The sequence below is a fragment of the Phyllostomus hastatus genome, unplaced genomic scaffold (assembly GCF_019186645.2).
Source record: "Phyllostomus hastatus isolate PE091 unplaced genomic scaffold, TTU_PhHast_1.1 phas_contig_210, whole genome shotgun sequence".
In the NCBI taxonomy this organism is placed as follows: Eukaryota; Metazoa; Chordata; class Mammalia; order Chiroptera; family Phyllostomidae; genus Phyllostomus; species Phyllostomus hastatus.
In genome coordinates, this window is record NW_025333737.1 from 32,201,380 (window position 1) to 32,227,834 (window position 26,455).

Below are 26,455 nucleotides of genomic sequence, written 5' to 3' on the forward strand. Positions count from 1 at the left end.
GGAGGGGGGGAAAGTTTTGTTGGCATCTGGTTTCTGATCTCATTATATCGTGGCCGACCAATCCAGCCCTCGGGGCTGGTCCTCGGGTTTAAATCTGATTGGCCGAGAGCACATTTTGGGATGGTGCTTAGAGCTCGACGGGGCGGTTTCAAGGCTCCCTTTTTTGGGGGGCTGAGGGGAGGGCGGGGCTGCCGGCGGGGGCCCCCTTGAAACCGACTAATTGGGATCGGAGAGGCCGAGGTGAGGGCTGGAGGAAGGCACAAAGGAGTCGCTGGGCGGAGAAGGGAGGGGAGAGGCGAGAGGAGGAGGAAGAAGAGGAGAGAGAGCAAGCGGCGCGCGGTGTCCTCGGCTGCTCAGTCCGATTGAGACGAGCTTGCGGGCAGGCGCGCCGCCCCCTCCCCCGCCCGGCCTCCCCAACTCCGCGGCCGCGAGCAAAGTTTGCAGAGAGGCGCGGGAGGCGGCAGCCGCGGTGAGGCGGCGGCGGGGAAGGCGCGCGGTCTCCGGACTGGGGGCGGGGGCGGGGGGCCGCCCGGGAGCTGGGTGGGGGGCGGCGGCCAGCATGCGGCCCCGCAGCGCCCTGCCCCGCCTGCTGCTGCCGCTGCTGCTGCTGCCCGCCGCGGGGCCGGCCCAGTTCCACGGAGAGAAGGGTATCTCCATTCCGGACCACGGCTTCTGCCAGCCCATCTCCATCCCGCTGTGCACGGACATTGCCTACAACCAGACCATTATGCCCAACCTTCTGGGCCATACGAACCAGGAGGACGCGGGCCTGGAGGTACACCAGTTCTACCCGTTGGTGAAAGTGCAGTGCTCGCCCGAACTGCGCTTCTTCTTGTGTTCCATGTACGCGCCCGTGTGCACGGTGCTGGAGCAGGCCATCCCGCCGTGCCGCTCCATTTGCGAGCGCGCACGCCAGGGCTGCGAGGCGCTCATGAACAAGTTCGGTTTCCAGTGGCCAGAACGTCTGCGCTGCGAGCACTTCCCGCGCCACGGTGCGGAGCAGATCTGCGTGGGCCAGAACCACTCGGAGGACGGCGCGCCGGCGCTCCTCACCACTGCGCCGCCACCCGGCCTGCAGCCGGGTGCTGGGGGTACCCCCGGCGGCCCGGGCGGCGGAGGCTCGCCCCCGCGCTACGCCACGCTGGAACACCCGTTTCATTGCCCGCGCGTGCTCAAGGTGCCGTCCTATCTCAGCTACAAGTTCCTGGGCGAGCGCGACTGCGCGGCGCCCTGCGAGCCGGCGCGGCCCGACGGCTCCATGTTCTTCTCCCAGGAGGAGACGCGTTTCGCGCGCCTCTGGATCCTCACCTGGTCCGTGCTGTGCTGCGCCTCCACTTTCTTCACCGTTACTACATACCTGGTGGACATGCAGCGCTTCCGCTACCCCGAGCGGCCCATCATCTTTCTGTCCGGCTGCTACACGATGGTGTCCGTGGCTTACATCGCGGGCTTCGTGCTCCAGGAACGCGTGGTGTGCAACGAGCGCTTCTCCGAGGACGGCTACCGCACGGTGGTTCAGGGCACCAAGAAGGAGGGCTGCACCATCCTCTTCATGATGCTCTACTTCTTCAGCATGGCCAGCTCCATCTGGTGGGTCATCCTGTCGCTCACCTGGTTCCTGGCGGCGGGCATGAAGTGGGGCCACGAGGCCATCGAGGCCAACTCGCAGTACTTTCATCTGGCCGCGTGGGCCGTGCCGGCGGTCAAGACAATCACGATCCTGGCCATGGGCCAGATTGACGGCGACCTGCTGAGCGGCGTGTGCTTCGTGGGCCTCAATAGCCTGGACCCGCTGCGGGGCTTCGTGCTGGCGCCGCTCTTCGTGTACCTGTTCATCGGCACGTCCTTCCTCCTGGCCGGCTTCGTGTCCCTGTTCCGCATCCGCACCATCATGAAGCACGACGGCACCAAGACCGAGAAGCTGGAGCGGCTCATGGTGCGCATCGGCGTCTTCTCGGTGCTCTACACCGTGCCGGCCACCATCGTCATCGCCTGCTACTTCTACGAGCAGGCCTTCCGAGAGCACTGGGAGCGCTCGTGGGTGAGCCAGCACTGCAAGAGCCTGGCCATCCCGTGCCCAGCGCACTACACGCCGCGCATGTCCCCCGACTTCACCGTCTACATGATCAAATACCTCATGACGCTCATCGTGGGCATCACGTCGGGCTTCTGGATCTGGTCCGGCAAGACGCTGCACTCGTGGAGGAAGTTCTACACGCGTCTCACCAACAGCCGGCACGGAGAGACCACCGTGTGAGCGGGTGTCCCCGGGCCCGGGCCGCACCGCGCTTCCCTCCGCCCCGGGTTGGGGGGGGAGGGGCGCTCCTACAGACTCCTTATTTTATTTTTTTAAATAAAGAACAATCGAAACCATTTCTTTTTTTTTTTTTAGGTCGCTTTTTAAAGATAACTCTGCCCAACACCCCCACCAGGTTTGTAATTAAAACTATAAATAGTCTTTGTAAATTTAATTATATATTTTCTATTTAAAAGAAAAAAGGGGGGAAAAAAAAGCGACGGGCGCCAGGGCTGAGGCCTGGGGGATGGGGGGGGGGAGTTGAGGGAGCTTTTGCCTTTCTTCAGCGCCCTTTCCAACACCACGCCCCACTTCGGTTAGGAGTTTTTGGTGCTTTGGCAGGGCCGAGCCCGCTGGAGGAGGTGTTGGCTGGTTTGTTACATTTGACCTCTAAAGCCAAACTGGTGAGCCTTTCCTCTGACGCTGGGCCTGGGGAAGCTGGTGGATATTTTTGAACAAGACTTGGATTCTTGTTTTATTTCCCTTCCCTTCTTTCTGTCCGCACTTGTCTTCTCTCCTTCCCTTGATCTTTGTTAGAACCTTCCCCCCGGAGATGAAGACGTGGAAAAAAAAAAAACAAACCCACGGGTGGGGTGGTGAGGAGAGGAGAGGGCGGGAGCGTCGGCCCACTCCTCTGCAGACGGGAGGATCTTTCTCCTCCTGAACTTTTCTCCTGTTCAGCTCGCCGCCCCGAGCGCTGGGAGTGCTTTGTGAAGTGTGTTTTGAAAGTAACCTCCCTCCCCCACACACTACCTTGAATACCGATCCTGACCCCTGACCACATGTCTAGGGGGAGTGTTATTAGCTTGCAAATGTTGGGGTTTGCTGATGCCCTGTATCCTTCCCCTAATTTCCGCCGAAGCTTGCACCCCAATCCCACCCCCACCAACCGAATAGCGCCTGTGGCATTCATTCAGGTTAGGCCTTGGTGGGGTGGTTTGTGTCTTACGTGTGGGTTTTTGTTGTTGTTTAGGGCTTTTTTTTTTCTTTTCTCGAAAAGCAATAAAATAGGGTTGGGTTGGAGGGAGGGGACAGATGGGTTGGTGGGGGTTTTTGTTTTCCTTTGACAAAAGACTGGTTTATTTTCAAACTTGTCCAGAAAGGGGGGTGGGGTGGGGAAAGGTGGGTTCCTTGCTTTGGAAGAAGGCTCTGGGCAGGCTCTTTGTGACTGTGGGGGCGGGGCTGAGTGTTTACATGACATTCTATAGCACAAGATTGATAGGATGTTTATAACAGCTGTTTCTTATCTTCCTCCTACCCCCCCACAAATAAAAGTCAAGACTTTTTCTTAAAGTATCTTTGACACTGGTATGAGAATTGCAGTTTCCAATACACATCATCTCCCTCACCTATTTGGGATATTTTAGAATTTTAATTCTACAGAATTGATTTGAGGACCCAGGGCGGGCGGGCCGGACACTTCTGCCACCGAACTCAGTTTTTCACCATTTCCTGTTTCTTGATAATAGTGCAAATTAAAAGCTCATAATCATAATAATAAAGTACATTTAATTATCTTCTAGAGATCTAGGCCTTTAATTGTATTTAACAGGGTTGTAACATTTTATTAGTTGAAGCAAACCACACCCCCCTCCTTCCCTCTCCCCCCAGCTGTTCCTTTGGGGATGGGGTAGAGCAGAGGTTCCTTGCTCCAGACCTTGCTTTTTTAGCTCCGTGGGGATGGGGGAAAGTGTGCCTCGCCACCCTTTGTTGGCAGTCTTTGGGACAGGGGAGAAAGTAAGTCAGAACCCCTACTTCCAAGTGTTTGCGTGTGTTAGTTTATGTTGGGGGAGGGGATCTGGAAATGTTTGGTGGTAATTGAAGTCATATGTGGGGCTTTGTTTGGAATTGTATGAAGTCTGAGGGTTTCAGCAGAGCCCCTTTCCCAAAATATATAACCTTCCCCCAGATCATTTGTGCCGGTGGCCAACATGGTCCGTTAAAACTAGCCGTTCCTCAAATGATGATACGTGTGAAGTCCCAACCTTAAGATTCCCTCAACTGTCAGAAGTAGGCGGGTCAAGTGTCACAAGGCTTAGGCTCCATTTGTTGCAGGACTCTGCTAGAAAGGAACCCCGCGAGAGCTGCAGGAAAGAGTTAAATTACAAACAAATTGTGAGTGCCTCTCCTGGAAAGAACGGGAAAGCCTGTGAATGGGGGTGTGGGGTGTAGATTTTCCAGGGGCTGGATGGAACCCAGTGGCAGGGGGAGTGCTGGAGTGCTGGTTGAAGATGTGGGGAGGAACCTCCCAAGGGCCCAGCACCCCAGCTCTGTGTGCTCCTAGGTGTACTTGTCAGTGGCGCCCGTGCAGTCGGCCGAGGGAGATGGTAGATGAGCAGCAGTGACCTCTTCCTTCCCCGAGTGGTGGTGGGAGGGAGAGAATTTTGGTGAAGATTGTTCTTCTCAACCCCCTCCCTTAAAGTCTCCGGTCACCAGAGGGGAAGTGGGCCCAAGAAAACTGGGGTGGGGGGAGCTTTATGGTGGTGGCAGGATAGATGACACTTGCCTCTGGGACAGGAAGGGCCTTCTACACGTCCTCCCCCTCTCCAAAGGGTAGCCTAGGGCTGGACGTCCTCCCCCTCTCCAAAGGGTAGCCTAGGGCTGGATGGCCTTACCGAAAGGGAGCCCTCTCCGTGGCTGCTTTCACTGTGCTAATGAAACAGCTCTTCGAAGAGGGGAGGTAGGTGTTAGTGAGCCCATGGTGTGGGGGGTTTAGGGGAGAAAGTGCCTGGAGCTCACTCACCGGAGCTCACTGCCACACCTGGACATGGGTCTCTCCTCTCTTGTATGGAAAACTCAGTTTAAACATACGGGCTTGGAGATCTGCAGAAGCAGACCTCTCGGTCGCCCTACGGGGAAGTTGTAAGTAGATTGGTACCTCCCTTCGGAAGAGAGAGGCTTTGGTGGAGGGTCAAGGGCCCAGAAAGAAACGTCTTCACCTGAGGCCTGGAGCCTGGGACAGGTCTCAGACCAAAGCTGCTCTCCACCTGACCTCCCGTCCTCACCCCACCCACACAGGGGCAAGGCTGCCGGTGCCCAAGATTCAGGACATCTCTCCTCCTGACCCCTCCCTCACTGATCAGACTTTGGCTTTTCCTCCCGCCCTCCTCTGACTCCCCTCCTGAAAAAATAGTTCCATGAGTTACAAACTCTTTGTCCTTTAAGAGCCAATCCCAGAAAAGGACAGTCAAGTTTTCCAAAACAAAATTCTTCTGAATGTCCCCAAAGAGTGAGGACCAGTAGGATCTGGAGCTGCTGACGTCTGGATTATTTCAAAAGCCTCTCCAAGAGGGTGTTGGGGACCCCAGATCTGGGCTGGGTTCTGGAAGTGGGGTCTTTCCCAGGGTGCACGAGGCCTGCGTCTGGCTAGGGGAGACTGGCCCAAGCCCCTGCCACCTCCTGGGCGTCTCCCCTCAGATCATCTCACTGCTCAGGTCGTAGGGCCCTTTCCTATTCTGGATGCACCTGCCTCTCCTCTAAATGGGTTTTAGACTGGGGACCACTGACTCCTCTGAAAACCTGAAAAGCCTTTGGACCTGGGAAGTTCATGGTCAGACCCCCATGAACATACGATTTTGCATTAGACTTTTGGGGGGGTTTATGGACCCTCTAGCTGTGCCCCCCATTCCATGCCCTGCCCCCCCAGCTAGTTTTCCAATACCTGGTTTAGATAGTTCCCAGTCCTGATTACTGGGTATCTTCACTTCTCCAAGGGGCAGCTTTTACTTTCTCAAGACTCTAGTGTCCCCGGTCTCGAATCACCTCTGCCATGGAAAAGGTGTGGCGAAGGGAAAACCATCCAGTCTACAAAACCAGGTACACCCCACACCAGATTCTTCACTCCCTCCTGTTTCTCTTGCAGGGCACAGGTTCTCTAGATGCAGAGGGGATGAATGTGCAATACCTTTGTAGCGGAGAGAGAAAAGTAGGAGAAAGAAACATACAGACCGGCCATGTGTAGGGTACAGGCTTTGGCAGAGTACAGTGCCCGGCTCTGAGCCCCAGCTGTCACCTGTAAAAAGGCCACAGTAACTGTCCTGCAAGGCTGTTGTGATGCTTAGATCAGAGGGTGCGTGTACAGAGCCAGCACATAGTAGAAGCTCAACAAATGGTAGCACTCTTCCAGTTACTTAGGATAAATTCCTCACAATACAGTAGAATCCTTGGATCAAAGGATGTGCATTTCTGGAGGATTTTTTAAACCTATCGTTACTGGCAGTTTTAGCAGAATAGAAGGATGTTTTGTGCTCGCCGTTTTTCTACCGGACGCAGGGTGCCAGCGCACAGTCTGGAGGTTCCTCGGGGTGGTGGTGGGCAGTGATTTGTCTCCCTCTCTGCTCTGATTAGGACCGAAATGTCTTGCCCGCCTGAGTGAGCGGGGCACGCAGGTGGGCGGGCTCTCGCTCCAGCTGGCTTTGAAGCCGGCTAATTAGGGCTAGGGCTGTCACAGCTGGCTTCCCCAGCGCACACCGGCCCCCCCGCTCTGCGCGTCCTCAGACTCACAGCCCGAGCGCCCCGCCCTGGCTGCCTAGCCTTCCCCTGCAGACTCGCCGCTTCTCCCGGACACACGGGAAAGGCTGAGATTGGAGGCCTGGGGAAAAGACAAGATGGGACTTGGGACATGAAACGAGCTCCGAGACCATTGACTGGTTTAGAGAGGACCGCCCATGGCCCTGGGCCCCCTCCTTGTTCCTAATGAAGCCTGGAGAGGAGCCGGCCCCGGGCCCGGGGGCTGAGCCCTGGGTCCTTTGTTTGAAAGCCAAGCTTTCTGAAGGCTCCAGCCTCCCAACCTGGCCCTTGTAATTAGCCCCAATCAGAGTGTTTACGTCGGGGCCTCGTGCGGAACTCAGAGCCCCGTGATTTCATTCCAGACCTGGGGGGAGAGGGGAGGGGAAGGGATTTGTGTGGGGACATGAAAAAAGGAGGCTGGGGATGAGGGAGACCTGGGTGAGGGGAGGGGCGGAGGTCAGGGGTGGGGGACGGTGGGGGCGGGGGGAGCAGGACAACCACTCTCCATGTGTCCATTCCAGGGGTCAGGACCCCTTCCAGGTTAGCTGGTGCCCTGGCATCCTGACCCTGGCCGAGCCTGCATGCCTTCTGGACAGGCTCTGTGGGTGGGTGGGCTTGTGCCAATCGGAAATGGCTTGGATATAATTAACCCAGCTAATCACCAGCCTTCGCCTGGTGCAGGGGAGGGGAGAGCCATGAGCCAGGGCTCCCCCAGAAAGCTCCAGTGTCTCTATTCTTCCTCCTCTGGCTGGGGCCTAGGACGTGCCAGGCTCTGCGGCTGATGAAAATGGAGGAGTCAGAGGGTGGGCAGGGAAGTGAGGGTGCTTCGTATTCATCTCTGGCATCACCCTCGACAGGAAATGTGGCAGGAGGGAGTGGGCCTGAAGTGGCCGGGCTGGGGTGGGGGTGGGAGGTGGCAACAGGAATTGTGGCAGGGAGGGAGAGGACTCCCAGCCACTGCTCCCAGGTGGCAATGGGTGTGTCCCAGACTCAAAGGGCATGTCCCTCTGGGTCCAGGCTTCCCAGGGAAGTCTCTGGGGGAGGAAGGGGGCTTTTAGGGAATTCTGGATGTTGGGTTTAGTGTCCTGTCCTGTGGCTGGGGAGGGGGGCAGAGTGTGGGGTCTAAGCTTCTAACAGTCTTTCTTAAAACACTGCAAGGCTTCCAAGGAGTGTTCCTCTTCACTCAGCACATAAAGCTTTCCAAGATCTGGATCTCGCTTCTAGCTTTCTAGACTCACTTCCCAGCATCCTTCCCTACACGCCTATGTGCCAGCCTCAGGAACTCTTAGGTTTCCAGAGCAACCATGTTCCATGACTTGGCGCATACTGTTCCTGCAGCCCTAATGCCCTTTCCCTCCCCTAGCCCGGATATTAGCTACGACTGTGGCAGAACTCACCCGAGGTCGGGCGGCCCCTCTGTAGACAGCCACATCCTAGGCCAATCTCATTCCCACATTGTGTCCTGTCTGGCCACAGCATATCCCATTATTTGTTAGTTATCCACCTCCTTTCTTAACTGTGAGTCTATACGTCATCTTTTTTTTTTTTTAAGATTTCATTTATTTATTTTTTAGAGAGGGAAGGGAGGGAGAAAGAGAGGGAGAGAGAAACATCAATGTGTGGTTGCTGGGGGCCATGGCCTGCAACCCAGGCATGTGCCCTGGCTGGGAATGGAACCTGCGACACTTTGGTTCGCAGCCCGAGCTCATATACTTCATCTTTTATCTCTCTCCCTGAGCCCAGCGATATGCCTGGCACGTAGTAGGTACCCAAGATCACAGGCTCTGGAGCCAGACCACCAGGCTTGAGTCCTGTCTCAGCCCTTCGCCAGCTATTGACTTTGGGCAAGCTAATGACCCCCTCTGTGCATTATCCGTAAATGGGAAAAGTAATTATACTTACCTTGCAAGACTGGTTTAACGATTAAACAAATTTAAGTAAAATGTTTAAAGCAGTGGCTGGCACATAGTAAGTGCTTAATAAATGCTGGTTAAGCTTATTCGTTTCTGTGTTGGATCTGTAGGTGTATATTTAGTGCTTCCCACAGCTCAGGAACTTGCTAAGCGGTAGAGGTGCACAAACTCAACCCCTGCCCACAACCAACTGCATCCAGTTTGTGGAATGAATGAATGGATAAGTATTAGGTGTGGTACCTTCTGAGTTTGTTTGGCATGTGTTTTGTTAAACAAGCTTGCTAAGTACGTGTTTGAGAATGTGTCCAGGCTCAAACAGGGAGTCCTGATGTATCTATTTGGATAGTGTAAAACAAGGAATGATATTGGAGATGCTCCCTTATAAATTTGAAATGTTATCTGGTGCCCTGGCTGGCCTAGCTCATGGATTGAGCTCGGGCTGCAAACCAAAGCATCGCAGGTTCGATTCCCAGTCAGGGTACATGCCTGGGTTGCAGGCCATGACCCCCAGCAACCGCACATTGATGTTTCTCTCTCTCTAGCTCCCTCCCTTCCCTCTCTAAACATAAATAAATAAGATCTTTAAAAAAAAAAAGAAATGTTATCTGGTGTTTGGAGCATGTGGGGGAAATTGTCCCGGAAGCCTCCTACTCAATCTTCCCTGTTAGTGAGAATGTTAAAGAATTTTTTTTCCTAGAAGGCAGAAAATTACTCTCATGCAAATACACAATGAACACATCGCATGTTTCATGTAACTCCTTCATTAACGTAGAAACCAGTGAGACGTTCAAAGAGAACACGAAGAATAGAAACATAGCTAGGCCATCGAGAATGCCACGGTAAACTTGCTTAATGTAAAACTAGGTGCTAGCCACTGGGCAGTAATCAACTGCATCTGCACCAGGTACAGTTCATATTTTTATCAGCAAAAATCGCGTTGATGATCAGTTGTCTGGGCTTTAAAACAACTGAGCGATAATAAAACTCAGAGATAACCTGCAAGGGCACACAGTCTTCTTTCTGACCTTTTTAAATTCTTGAAGAGTTTTCCTTGATAAGTTCTGAACTCAGATACCTCGAGATGACCAGCGTCATCCACCCCTTCGGATCTAAGAGCTTGAGTACCAGTAGGAAGTTCCGTTCTGTCCAGAGAAAGCTGGAAATCCTCCAGGCCGTGCCCCCGCGCCACCCCCCCCAGCTGGCACAGCCTTGGGCCACCGTTCTTCCCCATCCTTAACTCTCTGGCTCCTTTCTCCCTGGTCTTCCTCTTTTCTTTCTTTTATTTTTTAAAAGATTTTTATTTACTTATTTTTAGAGAGGGGAAGAGAGAAAGAAAGAGAGGGAGAGAAACATCAATGTGCTGTTGCCTCTTGCACATCCCCAATTGGGGACCCATCCTGAAACCCAGGCATGTGCCCTGACTGGGAATCGAACCAGAGACCCTTTGGTTTGTAGACTGGCACTCAATCCACTGAGCCACACCAGCCAGGGCTGTGTCCCTCTTTTCCATCCCACCACTCACATCCTTTCTAATTGTGAAGCCAACTCATTCACCTCCTACATGGTAGAGATCATTTATTGATACTTTCTACATGCTAGACACTGTGCTAAGTACCGTGCATGCATAATAGCATTTAACATTCAAAAGAGCTATGAAATGAGTTCTATCTCTGCCTCAGATTACAGCACGTTAAAGTAACTGGAGTTCACGGAGGCAGCTGTTCCAAGGGTGTCTAGCTCACCAGTCAGAGGGGAACAAAAGCAATCAGACTCTTAACCACAATACCAGACCTTCATGTGGCGTCATTGCTCAGGCCAACTGTAATACGTGGTAGTGGCTTCCTGGAGAACTGTGTTCAGATGGATTCTGAGGCATCTGCTTGGTTTAGTGAGAACTAGTGCTAGAATCCCCTAGTGATGTCCGTCGTGGTCACAGAATCAAAAAGAATGTCAAGGTTGGCAAGCACACTAGACATTTGTTGGCTGGCTTTATTTTATATTGCCTCCTGCATCATTTCCTGGACATTTTTTTTTACATTCTTTTTTTTTTTAAGATTTTATTTATTTTTAGAGAGAGAGGAAGGGAGGGAGAAAGAGAGGGAAACATCAGTGTGTGGTTGCCTCTCACACATCCCCTATTGGGGTCCTGGCCCACAACCCAGACATGTGCCCTGACTGGGAATCGAACGGGAAACCCTTTGCTTTGTGGTCTGGCATTCAGTCCACTGAGCCACACCAGCCAGGGCTTCTTTTTACATTCTATTTTTTAAGATTTTATTTATTGATTTTTAGAGAGGGAAGGGAGGGAGAAAGAAAGAGAGAAACATCAATGTGCTGTTGCTGGGGGTCATGGCCTGCAACCCAGGCATGTGCCCTGACTGGGAATCGAACCTGCAATGCTTTGGTTCACAGCCCGCGCTCAATCCACTGAGCTACGTCAGCCAGGGCTGTTTTTTTGCATTCTTGATGGCAGCCTCTCCCTTTAAGGTCTGAGCCCAGAGCCCTCAGTGTCTGAATCTTAATGCCAGTTTTCGAGGACTTTGCTACTCAAAGTGTGATTCCATCTGCTTTCTGCCCTACCCCACCCACCCCAACAGTCCCATCACCTTGTGCTTGTTAGAAAAGCAGAATCTTGGGTCTGACCTTGTACCTGACTCAGAAGCTGCATTTTAACAAGATTCCCAGAGGATTTGCCTGTACATTCCAGTGTGAGAAGCGCTGGTCCAGGGGACTTCTGTCTCACAGGTACCCATTCCTACCTCAGCAGCCAGAATCATCTTCTTTCCAAGAGGGTGCTGGCTCGGGCCCAGGTCTGAATATTCCCGATAGGCCCTAACACTGAACCCGGCAGGACCAGGTGGGTTTACAGAATATTTCAATTGAGACATGAAGTCTTTAAGACACCCTCCCCAACGCTGATAAAACCTTGCAGGATTCTCTGACTTTCCCCACTAGGAGTTAAGGGCCTCTGGGGATGCTGGCCACGTTGCTATAGCTCAGCATCACGTCTTTTCCTGTTTTCTGAGTCTCTACAGACTCTCCCCGGGGCCTCGAGAGTCCAGCCCAAACGATCCACCCTAGCCTTTGAGACCTTTGCCCTTCTCACAGCGGGTCTGGGGAGCTGGGGTGGAGTTGGGGTGGAGCTAGACAACACGGAGATATGAAGGAGAAACAGTTGTTGATTCTGGGAGTAATAGCTTCTCATTTAATCGTTGACTCGCCCCTGGTATTGTTGAGAACCGTTCTGTGCCAGGCCCTGGGGATACAGCCATGAATAGAGCATGGTCTCCACCCTGGAAGAAAGGGGACGTGTAAGCAGATAATCGGAATATCGTGTGATACAAGAGGCAGACGCTGGGATTGTCGGGGACAAGACAAGGGCGTTCCATACAGAGGGAGCACCCCGGGCAAAGCCATGGAATGGGACGGTACGACCAGAGAACAGCGAGGAGAGCGCGCTTGAGACGCGGAACGAGTGCGAAGGAGAGCGGCGGGGCTGGTCTAAGTGAGGATTTGGGCTGATCCCCAGCAAAAATTAAATCTCACGCTGGCTTGGCCCTGCGGCGCATGTCGGGGCCAGACCTGCCTGCTTTCAACACCAGATCTCATTTCTTTAGTGGCTTGAGCCAATCAGAATCAGGAGACATTTACACACACACACACACACACACACACACACACCAAAGGACATGTTAAAGCCAAGCGTTAGTGGGTTTTGGACCTACGCCCTCTCCCCAATCAACGACTAACTGGATTCCATCCCTACCAACACCTCCTTCCCGCTCACACCAATAGGAGCGGGACTGGTTGGTGAAGTTTAACTTCCTGGGAAACAATTCTAGGGCAGGACTTTGGGTCTCCCTAACTTGAGACGTGACTAACTTGAGACATGAGAAGCTTGGCTACATGTATGTACCAGATCTGACTGTGCCTCCGTGGGTGTATGGATGGGTAGACATGTGTGTGAGCACATGCGCCCCTCCAGAGACGTGTGTGAATCGGTTGCCTTGAAGTCTCAGGAGATAGAGTCCCAGTTCCTTGTCAGAGAAAGAGGGATAGACTGTCCCATGGATGCCCCTCTGGAATTCATATGAGAAACTTCCTCGAGGCTCAGAAAATGAGGTGGCTTTAACGCATTACTTCAACTTCTCTCACATTTCCTATTGAGAGGTAGGTCTGTGTTATCGCCCCTGGAATTGGGGCTACTTTGACCAGTAGGATATGGTGGAAGTGATGCTCTGTGGCTTCCATGTCTGGGCCACCAAAGCCCATGCAGCGTCAACCTCGTTCAGTGGAACCCTTGCCCTTCGAGCTGCCTGAGCTGCCATGTGAGAGGTCAGACTACCCTGAGGCCGCCATGCTAGAGAGGCCACTCGTAGGTGCTCTGGTTAATGGTTTTAGCTGAATCCAGCCATTTAGCCATTCCCGTTAACACGCCAGACGTGTGGATGGAATCATCCCGAATCCTCCAGACCAGGCCATCCATTCGCCGAATCCTCAGATATCCTCAGTCTTGCCTGTGGAACAAAAGGACCACCCGCTCAAGCCCCACCCAAATCCCTGAGCCATAAAACTGTGGGCTACAATAAACTGGCTGTTGTTTTAAGCTACTGAATGTTAGGATATGTTGTTATCAGTGATAGACAACTGAAATGAGTGGAACTAGGAATAGTTAAGTTTAAGAAGGACTTGCTATGTATCTGGCGCTGTTCTAAGTTGTTGACATGTATGAACTCATCGATCCCAAAGAAGAGGATGCAGCAGCTAGAGCAGGGAAGTCATTTTTTCTAGGAAACAGCCTAACAGGGTGATCGCTTGAACTCGGGCAATCTAACACCAGAGCCCGTGCCCTAAACCCTTCCCTTAGACTGTGGAACAATAGAGAGTAAAAGGATCTTTTTCAAAAAAAGATTTTATCTATTTATTTTTAGAGAGAAGGGGAGGCAGGGAGGAAGAGAGGGATGTGTGATCAGCTGCCTATCCACTACCTCTCGCAGGCCCCCAACTGGGGACGTGCACACAACCCAGGCGTGTGCCCTGACTAGGAATCGAACTGGTGACCTTTCGGTTCAAGGCCAGCACTCAGTCCACTGAACCACACAATCCAGTGCTAAATGTTTGCTATTGAAAACTACTAAGTTTTAGGGTCATTCTTTACCTAGCAATAGATAGCTAATACACTGCATTTTGAGGAAAGTTGGGGGGTATAAAGAATGTATACATCAAGTAAGAAATAAATATAAGAAAACCCTTTTCTCAACCCATTTATCCATTTGTTCACTGGTTCTTTCAACATGCTTTTATGCCCCAGGGATACAAAGACTAATGATGCCATTGCTGACACTGAGGAGCTTTCAGTCTAGTGGGAGATGCAAACTTGTAAATGGGTTATTAAAATTTTAGTGAAGAAATGCTAATGGAGGAAGGTTCAAGATGCCAGAGCAGCACAAAAGAGGAATAAAATAATTCTGCCTGCTGGAGATAGGAGTAAAACTTCACAGAGAGGATATTCAACTTGGGTTCTGAAGAATGACTAGGAGTTTGCCAGGCACACAATGGGAGGAAGGGCGTTCCAGGTGGGAGGAGCTGCGTGTACACAGCCTGAGCGGCTAAGAAAGCCTGATGTGCCTGGGGACTTACAGGACATCCCATTGGTTGGATCTCAGAGCACTAGGTTGCAGGGGAGGCTGTCAAGGTAGGCTGACCATGCAGTCGAGGTGCTTCTGGCTTCTATCCCAGTGAAAATAAAGAGGAGGTGGTTTTTAAGCCCATGAGTGTATAGTAAGATTTGTATTTTAGAAAGAGAACTCTGGGGGCAATATGGCGGTTTGCTGGGGAGAGGAGGCAGGAATCAGAGAGTTTGGGTGGGATGCTAATTCCGATCCAAGGAAGGAAAATAAGGCCTGGAGCAAGCACTTGTCTGTCAAATCAGAAAGAAGGTGAAGGAAGAGGGAGCTTGAGGCAGTTTCCAGCTGGGATGATTGGGTGGATGATGAGGCATTTACCAGTGGAAGAAATTTAAAAAAAAAATGCAGGTATGAGAGTGAATAATTATCTATTAGTCAGGATCATGTAGATTATGCTACATGTAACAGGTAATCTCAAAATCTCACTGGCTTAACAAAACAGTGCTTTTTATAAAAAAAGATTTTATTTATTTATTTTTTTTAGAGGGTGAAGGGAGTGGAGGGGGGAGAGAGAGAGAGAGAGAAAAACATAAATGTGCAGTTGCTGGAGACCATGGCCTGCAACCCAGGCATGTGCCCTGACTGGGAATTGAACCTGCAATGCTTTGGTTCACAGCCCGAGCTCAATCCACTGAGCTACACCAGCCAGGGCCAAAACAGTGCTTTGTTTTCTCACTCATATTACAAATCCCATGTGGCCAAGAGGGGTCTCTGCTCCATGCCACCACCCAGGGAGCCAAGGTGACAGAGGCTCCACCGTCTGGGAGCTGCGCCATTTAGAACACACGGCTACTTCAGGCACCTCCTCAGTTACACAGGAAGAGGAAGGAGATGCTAGACTGTTGTGTGGGGACTTTTTACTGCTCCATCCCAGTGACAACACGCTCACAGTTCATCAGCCAGAACCAGCCTCGTGGCCTCTCCTAACTACAGAGGGTTGACAAGTGCAAGGGCGCCGTGGCATGCTTAGTGGACGTGATGGTCTCTGCCACAGGGAGGTAATAAACGCAGTTCTGAACGCATTTACTTTGAGGAGGAGGTGATACCCAGTGGGCCGTCGGAAATGTTCAGATGAGAGTCGGGGACTTGAGATGTAGGTCGGGAACGTGAGCACTGTTCTGGTCCTTGCCTGCCGGAGGACTGACGCTCCAGACAGGGGGAGAAACAGACACAAACAGCTATTACCTACAAGACGTCAGGTTATGTGCTATTTGGTTACCAGCAAAGTGCCATGAGAAGAAAGATGGAGGCGCAGTGAATCCCATGAGCGTGGGTAGGAGTCCAGTCCCATAAGCAAAGAGCAGTGACAGAGGACCTGTCCGTGGAGTGGTACCCCCATACAGGTACAGAAAACATGGAAGCAGCGAAGGATGGCGGATTTGGGCAGAGGACACAAGGCACAGGAGGTAAGTCTAGAAGGGTGGGCAGACTGGGGGCAGATAGTGGAAAATCAGCGTAGACTTCGGGAAGGGGCAGGTAGACGTGTAAAGAATGTGTGGGTAAATTGTTTCCATTACTTTCCTACCAGATTCCATACACATACGTGTGTGTACACACACACACACCTGTGGCTGCCCAGATCCCAGTTCTATGCCTCAGCCCTAGACTCTACGTGATTTACCGCTGTTACCAACTAGGCAATTTACCTAAATTTCTAACCACACATGACTCTCCTTCCTTCCTTCCTTCCTTCCTTCCTTCCTTCCTTTCTTCCTTCTTCCTTCCTGCCTTCCTTTCTTTCTATTTCCTTTTTTTCTTTCTCCTTTCTTGTTGAGATATAACAGAGTAAAATGCATGAAGTGTATTTTCAGTCCAGATCAGTGAATTTTTTCCCTGTGTCTACATTCATGTAAACACCACGTCCATGAAGATACAGGACACTTCCTTCCTGCCGTCTTCCCGTGAACACTGGCCTGGAGGTAGCCACTCTTCTGACTCCTATCACTGCCGATTAAGTTTGCCTGTGCTAGAACCTCTGGAAATGGAATAATATAATATGCCCTTGTTCGTATCTCATGTCTGTGAGACCCATCCACCTGGACGGGTCCTGGCCACATCCTGAGCTGCTCCACTTTGAAACCAACTTCTCTTCCTTCTTGTCCTCTCTCCCTTTCGTTCCTCCACCAGGCACAGGTGCCCGGGAAACAGCAGAGAGCACTCGGGCTAAACCCCAGCTGCATGGGCCACGGACGACTTCCTGGAGGACACAGCTAAGCTGAGCTCCGAAAAATAGAGTGTTGTGAGCCTGTGTTGCTTGTGCAGAAATGGCAAGGCAAGAGAGAAAGTGGTGCTTTCAGGGAACTGCAAGAAGTTCAACGTTCTGCTCCGCCGGAACACAGAGTGCAAAGTGGGAAGAGATGAGGCCGCAGGGCCAGGCAGGGCAGAGGGTGAAGGACCCTGTAACCTCCATTAAGGCGTTCACACTTCATCCTGGGGGCCCTGGGCCATCGTGGAGGGGGTTCCAGTAGATAAGTGAGTCAGCGAGGATTTGGCTTATTTTATATATCATTACATTTTCTTATAACGTGAAACTTTTAAAAAAATATTTTATTTACTTTTAAAGAGGGAAGGGAGGGAGAAAGAGAAAGAGAGAGAAACATCAATGTGCAGTTGCTGGGGGCTGTGGCCTGCAACCCAGGCATGTGCCCTGACTGGGAATCGAACCTGTGATGCTTTGGTTTGCAGCCCACGCTCAATCCACTGAGCTACGCCAGCCAGGGCTTATATCACTACATTTAATTGTGAGTCTACTTTAAGAGATGGTTGAGTTTTTAGAAAGGTACACATGTGGTAAGAAAGGGCACATCATGAATCACAGTCTCCTTGGTCCTCCTGTCCCCACCCACCAGCTCCCTGTACATGTGGCTTTTAGAATGACGACTCCGGTGCTTGCTTCGGCCGCTTAAAGACTAAAAAAAAAAAAAAGGCAAAGTAGAACAATCACTCAGGCTGCAGCGTGGAAAGCAGCATGGTGGTGAAGCAAGAGTGGAAACAGGAGACTTGTTAGAAAGCCAGTGAGCACTCCAGGTAAGAGAGGATGGCAGCCACCCAGGGGGGAAGATCTCAGAGTCATCAAGGAAGCAGAAACACTAGAACTTGGGCACCGATTAGCCCTGGGGCATGAAAGAGAAAGGGGTTAAGGATGCCATCTCAGGGAGGACAGTGCCCTTTGGGGAGCCAAGGGGGAACCGGAGTGGAGAGAATGTGGCGGATGGCCTACAAAACTAGCCACCAGCAAAGCCTTCCCTGTCCTTGCGTCCGTTTCTCTCTCTGTTTTCGAATCTGGGCGGCCTTGTGACTTGCTCTAACGAATAGGATGCAACAAGATCGATGTCCTACAGCTCAGGTCTGGGCCTTAAGAGGCCTGGCCCAGCTTCCACTTGTGCCCTCTTGGAAGCCAGCCACCACGTAGAGAAGCAAGAGAGGCACGCTCTGGAGGACGACGAGAGACTCTGCCCAGAAAGGGAGGCCCAGCCAGCCCCCGGCTCTTGCAGCCGTGCCCTGGGAGGCGCCAGACTCTTGAACGCTCCAGGACCCGCAGAGCTGCCCGGGCTTCAGCCAACACCACAGGGAGCGGAGGCAAGCTGTCCACACCAAACGCTGCCCAAACCGCAGAATCATGAGCGAGTGAAAGACTGTTCTTATTTTAGGCCGCTCAGGTTTGGGGTGGACTGTTTCTCAACACGCAAGCAAAGGAGATAGGGAGGAGTGAAGAGGAGATGCTGGAAGTTCAGTTTCTTGCCCGTCTCTGCCTTAGAGATCCATGCCAGGGACTGCTGCTTTTCTGTTTTTCAGTTCTCAAGTCCCCACTCTCTCTGCTGAACACCTGCATCTTCGCAACCCAGAGCTGCTTCCGCCTGGGAGGTTCGGGTGTCCTTGTCTGCTGTTTTTGCAGCGCCCACATCAAGCTCTGAAATCCGATTGCAAGTTGGTTTCTGTTTCCTTGAGTCAGCCTGGGGTTGGCTGGTTCCAGTTCTACCTACCTCCTGTCCTAGGGAAGGAATTTTTATAATTTCTTTCTGACCTCATAGCCCTGGGGGAAATGTTATTTCTTTGAATTCCTCAGTTTCTAATTCAGGACTGAAGATAAAGTAGCTGTTCGCTAAGTGCTAAATGAATAACGAAGAAGGTTCGCTTGGAGAAAATCCTCGATTGAGTCCGTTTCCTAAGTTCCTGCCGCCAGCCAAAACCCTTTTGTTTCTCCATTTATGCAAGGAGAAGGCCTCACTTCGCCCTCTCTCTCCAGCTCCTGAACGGGTCTGTAGCTGGGGGTGGAGCACAGGGTGGAGATATACGGTAATGATGAGTTCAAGGGCACAGACACCAGCAGAGTGCCATCCCCCACCCCCGGGCCTCCATGGAGAAATGGCAGGGCCCACGAGGAAGCGAGTGATGCGCCATGGGCAGGGGATTGACCAGGCGAAGACCAGAAAGGTCTGTATGTATTCTTCTGCAGGGGCCTGGGGTCGGGGAGAGGGTGTGTCTTTGCTGCATGTACATGAAGGAACTGGGGTGATGACCCTCTTCTCCCCGAACACCGGACTGCCGTCGAGAACTCAGCCAACTGGGAGAATCCGGTGTTATTTGACTCTATATCTAGAGTTCTCAGCCTCCCCACGAAGTGGGGTTCCCTAGGGCAGGGACCACCCGCCTTCCTCAGAATTGCCCCTCCAGAGCCAGGAGACCTGGCGACGCTCCTCGAAGTTCCTGTTGACCGCTCTTTGTGACCTGCCCGGAGTCCGTTTCCCCCCTGTGCCCCCAAACCAGCTCTGCTCACAGTGGAATCTAAGAAGGGCCTCAGGGGAGGCTAGCCCAGCCTTCTCATCTCAGGAGAAGGAAACCAAGGCCCAGGTCAGGGAAGTCACTTGTCCAAAGTCCCCAGCTGGTTCATGAGGCCAGAACCCACATTTCCAAACTCCCGAGTAGGTGCCCTGTGCTGCCGACCCAGCCTGCTGCAGGGCTGGGCCTCACCGCCTCCCTGTGCTCTTCCCAGCGCCTCTCGAACATGCGCCCATGGCAGGGGCAGTGCCAGCAGGGCGGTGGGGGGACAGGCCGCCAGCAGAGCGGTGGGGGGACGGGCCACCAGCAGGCAGCCTTTCCTGGTGAGTGTGGGACTTGCAGGATCTCTGAACACCAGAGGCTGGTGTGCGTGTGTTCACACACGCTCATCCGCTTCCCGACACCATCAAGAGGCGCCCCTTAACACTACAGCCCATGCTGGGGCACCGAGACTCAGGAGCACACAGACAGCCACACACACCTCTGCTAGAGTTACCTACACTCCCCAGCAGCCCCCGCCCCGACAAAGGGACCCCGGCACACACACAGGCCCCAGGACCCCTCAGGGCCTGGCCTCAGCCCTCGGTGTCCCACAAAACTAGCCTAACTGGTGGCGCCTGGGCAAGCACACCTGAGTGACCCGTCCTGGCCCTTGATCCAGAGTTGGAAAAGGGAAGACAGACAGGTTCGGAGCTGTCATCACCGCAGCGCACCTTTGTCCTCTCGGGGCTCCTGCCGCTGGGCCCCCACCCAGTGTCTGTCCCTGAGTGGGTGATGGGAGGGTGAGGACCCCACTTATTTCCTGTTCCGTTGCCACCCCCTCCCCCTGCTTGATGCGAATCTGTATGAATGAAGCTCCCGCCAGGGTGCAGATTCCGTCCGAGACACAGCTGGGCCTCTCACAACACGAGGGGAGAAGTTTATCTTTCCTCCCACGTCGGTCCTGTCACCTCCTCCCAGGCACTGCCAGCCAAGGGCACTGCCTGGTGAGACAAATTAGGGAAGGCTGAACCGGGCCCTGGTTCCTCCTGCTAGGAGTGTGAGTGGTGCTGGTGGAGGGCCGGGCGGTGGAGCAGTGGGGGGGTGGGGGGTGGGGAGAGGCAGGTAGGGCAGGAACTGAGATGCCCCTCCTGAGTTTGCTCACCTTCTCCCTTCTACTCTCCTCCCCGACCCTACACCACCCCCAGCTCCAGCCATCCCAATGCCCCCCCACCTCTGGAAAAGCTGAATTGGGATTCGATCCCCAGGCAGTTGCCCGAGTTCCAGGAGTTCCGGAGCAGCTGTCCCAGGCTTGGGGGGGAGGGGGCCAGGAATGCTGGGGCTGAGGCCTGGGCCGCCCCAGACAGAGCCGGCTCTGAATTCTGGGAATGTTTGTGCAGCTGGAGCCCATTAGGGGAGGGAGCCGGGGCCGCTTATTAATCCCAGCCTTGTTCCCCGGGAGGGGCCAGGGCCCTGCACAGGAGTGGAGGGGCCCGGGGCTCTGCTACGGGAGGCCAGGCCGCAGCCCTTAGCCCCCTGCTTGGTTGAGTCTCAGACAGGAGCTTGGAGATCTTGGGGCCCTGCACCTTGCTTGCATGGTGCATGCATGTGGGGGGAGGCGGGGGTGTGGGCACATGTCGGGAGCCCATAGGGGCACAGTGAGGTTTGACAGAAGTGCTCCTACCTGGGGAGACAGGAGGCACACAGTGGGCCTGGGAGGGGATGCTGGGTACCGCTCGGGGACTCTCACCTGTCTCCACCCCCACCCCTGCTGGCAAACTAGCTAGAAGGAGAGGAGGAGGAGGGGAGGGGTTCCTGTTGCCTCAAGTGCTTGAATACGTGCACAGAGAGGGCTGAGGAGCGAGCATGGGGGCCACCGCATAGGTCACATCCTGCAGCGGCAACAAGGGACACCATTAACAGAGACTCTCATGTGAGGAGCACCCCCTGAGCTGGTACAGGGCGCGGCCTGCTCAGCCACATGCAGGGCCACGGGTGTGGAGGGTCTGGCAGCCTGGGCTGGCTCCCAGCTAGCACCGCTATAGGATGCGGTACCAAGGGTGGTGCACTGAAGCAAAAAAAAGGGGGCCCGGCATGGTGTTTCAGCTCCACTGACTCGCTGTGGGGTCTTGGGCACATTTCTTAACCTCGCTGAGCCTTACTTCCTTTCCCCACACGTCGGGATGGGGCCTGTCCCATGCCGCTTACAAGGCTGTTGTACTGAGGGTGCTCCTTCATCTGTCTGTGTATCCATCCATCCATCTATCCATCCACCCCACAGACTTGAAATGGCTACTGTATGCCATCAGCTCTGCTGGGTACTGGGTCCACGGAAGTGAGTAAGGACCCTGACCATCAGGATGCGGTCCTTAACAGGGCAGGGTGGGGCAGGGCAGGGTGGGGTCTGCCACCTGCACAGATACAGTGTAAACGTGCAAAGTGCTCTAACTCTGCGTCATAGAGAGTGGAGAAGGAAACGCATCCTGTTACACGTGTGTTCTTGGGTGGGTGACCCCTCTGTAGAGGCGCCCACTATCCTGTAAGGCCCAGAACAGTGTGGGAGGAGGTTGCAGGAGGGTCCTCAGGGACAGAGCCCAGGTTCTCTTGCTCAGGCCCTGCGCTTGCTCAGACCCTGCCTGCCATGTCTCCGGCTGGGGGCTGGGGGCTGGGGGCTGGGGCTGCTGGATGCTCAGGGTGGTAATACCAAAGAGGTTCCCGAATGAGCTTTACTAGGACTTTGGGAGCTGTGACAAAAAATCCCAACGCCTTCTCTGGGGGACAGAGAGGAAGGCTCTACTAGACTAATTCCTGAGTGAGAGAGAGAGAGAAAGAGCGAGTATGCGCTTTGATGCCCTTACAGAACCACAGTCTCAACTCTTCAGGGCGATGGTGCGGAGGGCTAGGGCAAGGGAGAGGGCGAAGGTCAGTGAGGGGCAGTACCCTGGGGAACTCTGGACAGGGGTCACCTGCCCCAGCCTTTCCCAGGGGCCTTGGCCAAGGGAGGCCTCTCCTCCCATCCTCATTCCCCACGAGACTCCCTCACTGCGCAGGGCCTCCCGCTTAGGTGGGGCGAGCTCCCTTCAGCACTTCAGAGAAGTCCCTAGGACGACAGGAACCGCAGATCAGCGCAGCTGGTAATGACTGTGAGAAAAAGTCTGGAATCTTGGGATGGGCAAGGCATGGGAGCAGCTGTCGGAGGATTCTCAAGTCACGCCCGCTGTGCTGCTGGCCATTTCGGGCACAGTCTCCAAACCGAGTGCTCCTTGTGCAAGGAAGGGCCTTGCCCTCTTAGGTCCTTGGCCCCCTGGCTCAGGGACTAACACCAGCGCTGTCTCTGTTGAAGGGAATTGCAGAGGTGAGGAGGAGGCCCGCGAAAATTCTGGAGGCTCAGTGTCTGCTTTTCGGGGATCCCCGTTTCATAAGGGAGATGGCCCCTGCCCCCAGGGAGCTCCTATCCTTGCAGGAGGGAGACATCATTTGTCCTCTAGAAATGCCTTGTCTGATGGTAGAGACATCACTGCTGTCCTTGGGAGACCGTCCGTCTGAAGGTAAACGCAGGACTCCTGAGACAACAAAACACGGCCAGGGAGTGAATACGAGATGCCCTAGGAACGGAGTATCAAGAGCGGTAGAGTGTGTGATGGGGGAAGATATGCAGAGTTAACTCAAGAAAGCTCCTGGAGGAAGACCCCAGGTAGTGAAGTGGACGCCAGCCGGAAGGTCGGGGGAGAGCACTGTTCTGTGCACGGATGTCCTGACTCTCTCCCCCGCTCCGGGAAAAGGTTGTCAAATGTCCACACTGCACTAGTTGACCGCTAAGATCCCTTCCAGCTCTAACAGCCTAGACTTCCTGGCCCCAGCCCTCTCAGCCCTGCTTCCTCTCCCTCGGAGCCTCCCCCACCCCTGCCCTTCCTTCAGCCTTCCATTTGGTCTCTCCTGGGGCAGGTGGTCCAGCCAGCTGCTCGGCCTCTGTGGCGAGGAGATCCCACCCACGGTGTGGAATGGTGTTCCGTGGGGATGGGCTGTGACCTGAGGGGCTGACAGCTGGGTTTGGGGCTCAGGCTGGGGGAAGTGGGGTGAGAGCATGGCTTGTGGCCGCTTTCCCCAAAACCCTCGAGGAGGAGAGGTTTGTGAGGAAGGAGAGAAGGGTTCAGTGGGTGTCATGGGTTCGGGCTGCGGTGGGTCCGGGTCCCTTGTGGAGGTCTGGGAGGGGCCGTCAGGGAAGAACGGGTTGAACTCCACTTCCCCTGCGCTGGGGGATACTGGGGCTAGAGGTGGGCCAGGCGGGATGGTGCCTGCAGCTGCTGGGTGTGCTTGTTGTGAGGGAGATGTGGGGGGGGGGTGTGGATTGCACAGGACAGCTGGGTCTGCCAGGAAGCCCCGCCTGACACCCCTCCAGAGACACTTCCCCTCCTCCACCCCACACACATGGGCTGAGATGGGGGGGTCCTCTCCACCCACCCAGAACAAGAGGCCAGACAGAGACTGGGAAGAGATTAGAGAGGGGGTTGGGCCTAAGGAGCTGTGTTATTTTCATCGCCGTGCCCTTTCATCAGAAAGGCTTCCGCGGAAGACACGGGGTCACGTGGAAGAGCTGGCGCGGGGCGATGGCTGGGTGACAGCACAGGGGGCTCGGCGCCTGTCACCGCTGCTTCAGCCTGGAGCGCCCCCCACCAACTTTGCCCTCTGAACTCTGGTTCTGAAACGTGAGCAGGGCCTGAGTGAGACTCACCTGGAGGGCTTGTCAAAAGCACCTTGCCACGAAGGCCACCTCACTTCGGAGGCCCTGATTCAGCAGGTCAAGGGTGAAGGTTGAGAACTCGAATTTCCAACAAGTTCCTAGGTGGTGCGGATGCACCTGGCCCACAGGCCACAGTCTGAGTTGCACCCTACCCCTTCCCTCTCCTCTTCTCGCTCAGCTGTCTCAGCCCTCTCCCAGCCCCTGCCTGGCCCCCAACCCCCAACCCACCGCACAGGGCACCCCAGCAGCTGGGGCCTGAGCACAGGGCTGGGTGGCAGAGGGCCAGGGTCAGGTTCTCCAGGACGAAAGGGTGTGAGGCTGGGCTCAGCCTGGCCCAGGCCCTGGAAACCTACCGAGGTGATTTTTCTATTGTCTCTTTTCCCATCCTCCCCAGTGCAGTGACCTTCAACCTGTGGGGACCCTGGGAATTCACAAGTGGACTAAGCATCCTCTGTAGGTAGAAATCTCCCACTGTCTCCCAGGTCTGCGTGCTGTTGTTTTTCAAATATGTGTGGATGGCGCTGTGGTGGAAAAAAAACAACACATAAAATCCTTTAAAAGTCTTAATAAAGGAATGCTTTCTTTACTTTAAAAATTATAACATATATTGGCGTTTTGTCCAGCCAAATGATCCTTAATGCAGCCTGTGAGAGGGGGTATGGCTTGGTCCAAGCTGCTGCTGCAGCCTCAGCTCGGCTCCCTCTCCGTCCTCCCCACAGAGGCCTTATTTCAAGAACACAAATGGACGTCACTCCCTCTGGCCTCAGGGCCTTTGCACGTGCGGTTCTCTCTGCCTCCAGCAACCCAGTGATCTGTCTCTCTTCACACCCACCCCCTCTACTCTTTGGCCTGGGAAACTGTTATTTCCCCCTCAAACCTAAGCTAATCTCTTTCTTGGTGAATGTTTCCTGCCTCTCTGACCATATTCATTCTGATATATGTATGTGTATATATATATATATTTTTCCCCCTCTCTGCTGCCCTCAGTGTTGTTTTAATCGTACATTATATACGTGGCTTTGATCGATGCTGATTCCCTGTCAGTCTGAAATTTCAGTGGGCACAGCCCGTTGGTTTCTCCCACTTATCACCCACCTTTAAAAAAAAAAGTAGTTCATTTGTTATTGTATTTTTTCCATTAACATTTATCCCCCATAGCCTCTTCCACCTCCGTCCCCTCCTCCGGCGATCACCGCACTGTTATTGCCCCCCTTGGCCCCTCAAGAGCCAGCCACCGCGCCGCTGACCAGTGCAGCCAGTCAGCCAACGGACCCGTGGAAGATCCAGCGGCTTGCAGCCAATCTGGCGGTGAAAGACCATAGTCTTTTAAGAACCACCTGTACACAGGGATGGCTGCTCACTGGGGTTTCTGACCACCTGTTCTCATAGGTGGACCCTGACTTCAGCTCTTCCAGCGGAGGTGAGAGAGAAGCAGGTTACTTGCAGGCAGCCAGAGTCATGGGAGTGGGGAGGAAGGAAAAAACTGGGGGGAGAAGGGAGGGAAGAAAGCGAGGAGGAGAGATGGAAAGGAGAAAAAAGGGTCTGAAGACAAAGCCCCTTAGGACAAAGTGAAAGGAAGAGAATTTCCAGAGATCGGGCTGGGGTCATAGGGTGGGGTCAAAGGGTGTCATTTGACTGCTTTGCTTGTGACCTCCTCCAGCAGCTCAGCCACCTTCTTCCCTCTCCCCCCAGCCCCAGCCCCCGCCCCCTCCGCCCCAGGAACTGGGCTCGTTTATTTTCCTTGGGCCGGCTTCCTGAAAGGGGAGCCTGGCTTTCCTGACACATGAAAAGTGTCTCAGACTGCCGTCTGACCCTTCCTGCAGAGCCCCGGCCCCAGGGAGTTGGTCTGACACGCAGTCACACACGTGGGCGCACACACATATCCTGGCACATGGCACGCACATGCACCCAGGGGCCCCAGGGGGCGTCTGGGAGCTGTGTGACCACAAACATGTCTGCCTCCGGGCGCCCCTCACGTGTAGATAAGATGTAAGGCGCGTCCACCCCAAGCACACCCCCGCACGAGGACCTGGTACCTGTGCTTGTATGCTCAACACATAACCTCCCCCGTGTACATGTGAACCATTATTTCAGACACTCAGCTGTGCCCCTTTCCATGTACTCTTCGCTGTACCATTGGTGGCAAGAAGAGTTCGAGGGATGGACACGTGGTGTGACCGGCGGGGTGAGTGGCTGGCGTGGCCCAGAGCCAGCCGCAGCAGCTTCTTCCTGAGGCAGAGCAGGAGCTGGCCAGAGAGACCACCCGCCGTGCTGGTGTGGGTCCTCCCCCTGCCTGTGGGTGGGAGGTGGGGTGTCTGTGTCCTCAGGGCCCCCCATCTGTGCTTCCAGTTGGAAGGGAGCTCTCTCCTGTACACACACTTCATTTGCCTGCCCTCATTGCCCAGCCTCCAAACGCACCCTGCTGGACCCAGGCTCTCTGCCCTCCGAGACCAGCCTCCTCAAGCAGTGCGGAGCTCAGAGGCTGCTCTGCCCGCTCCCCAGGCACGGGGCTGTGCGATGATAGTAAGCTTGGCCTCCACTACATACCCCT

At 54.1% G+C, this 26,455-nt stretch overlaps 1 protein-coding gene across 1 annotated transcript; it reads left to right on the forward strand.

Annotated features, from left to right (window-relative positions):
• The first annotated feature begins 264 nt into the window (after nucleotides 1-264).
• On the forward strand, nucleotides 265-16,773 carry FZD2 (frizzled class receptor 2). The gene is made up of 3 exons (XM_045835642.1): nucleotides 265-2,253; nucleotides 2,393-2,432; nucleotides 16,533-16,773. Exons 1-3 carry the CDS (start codon nucleotides 560-562, stop codon nucleotides 16,617-16,619), a joined length of 1,821 nt encoding a protein of 606 aa, XP_045691598.1. The 5' UTR covers nucleotides 265-559; the 3' UTR covers nucleotides 16,620-16,773.
• The last annotated feature ends 9,682 nt before the right edge of the window (nucleotides 16,774-26,455 follow it).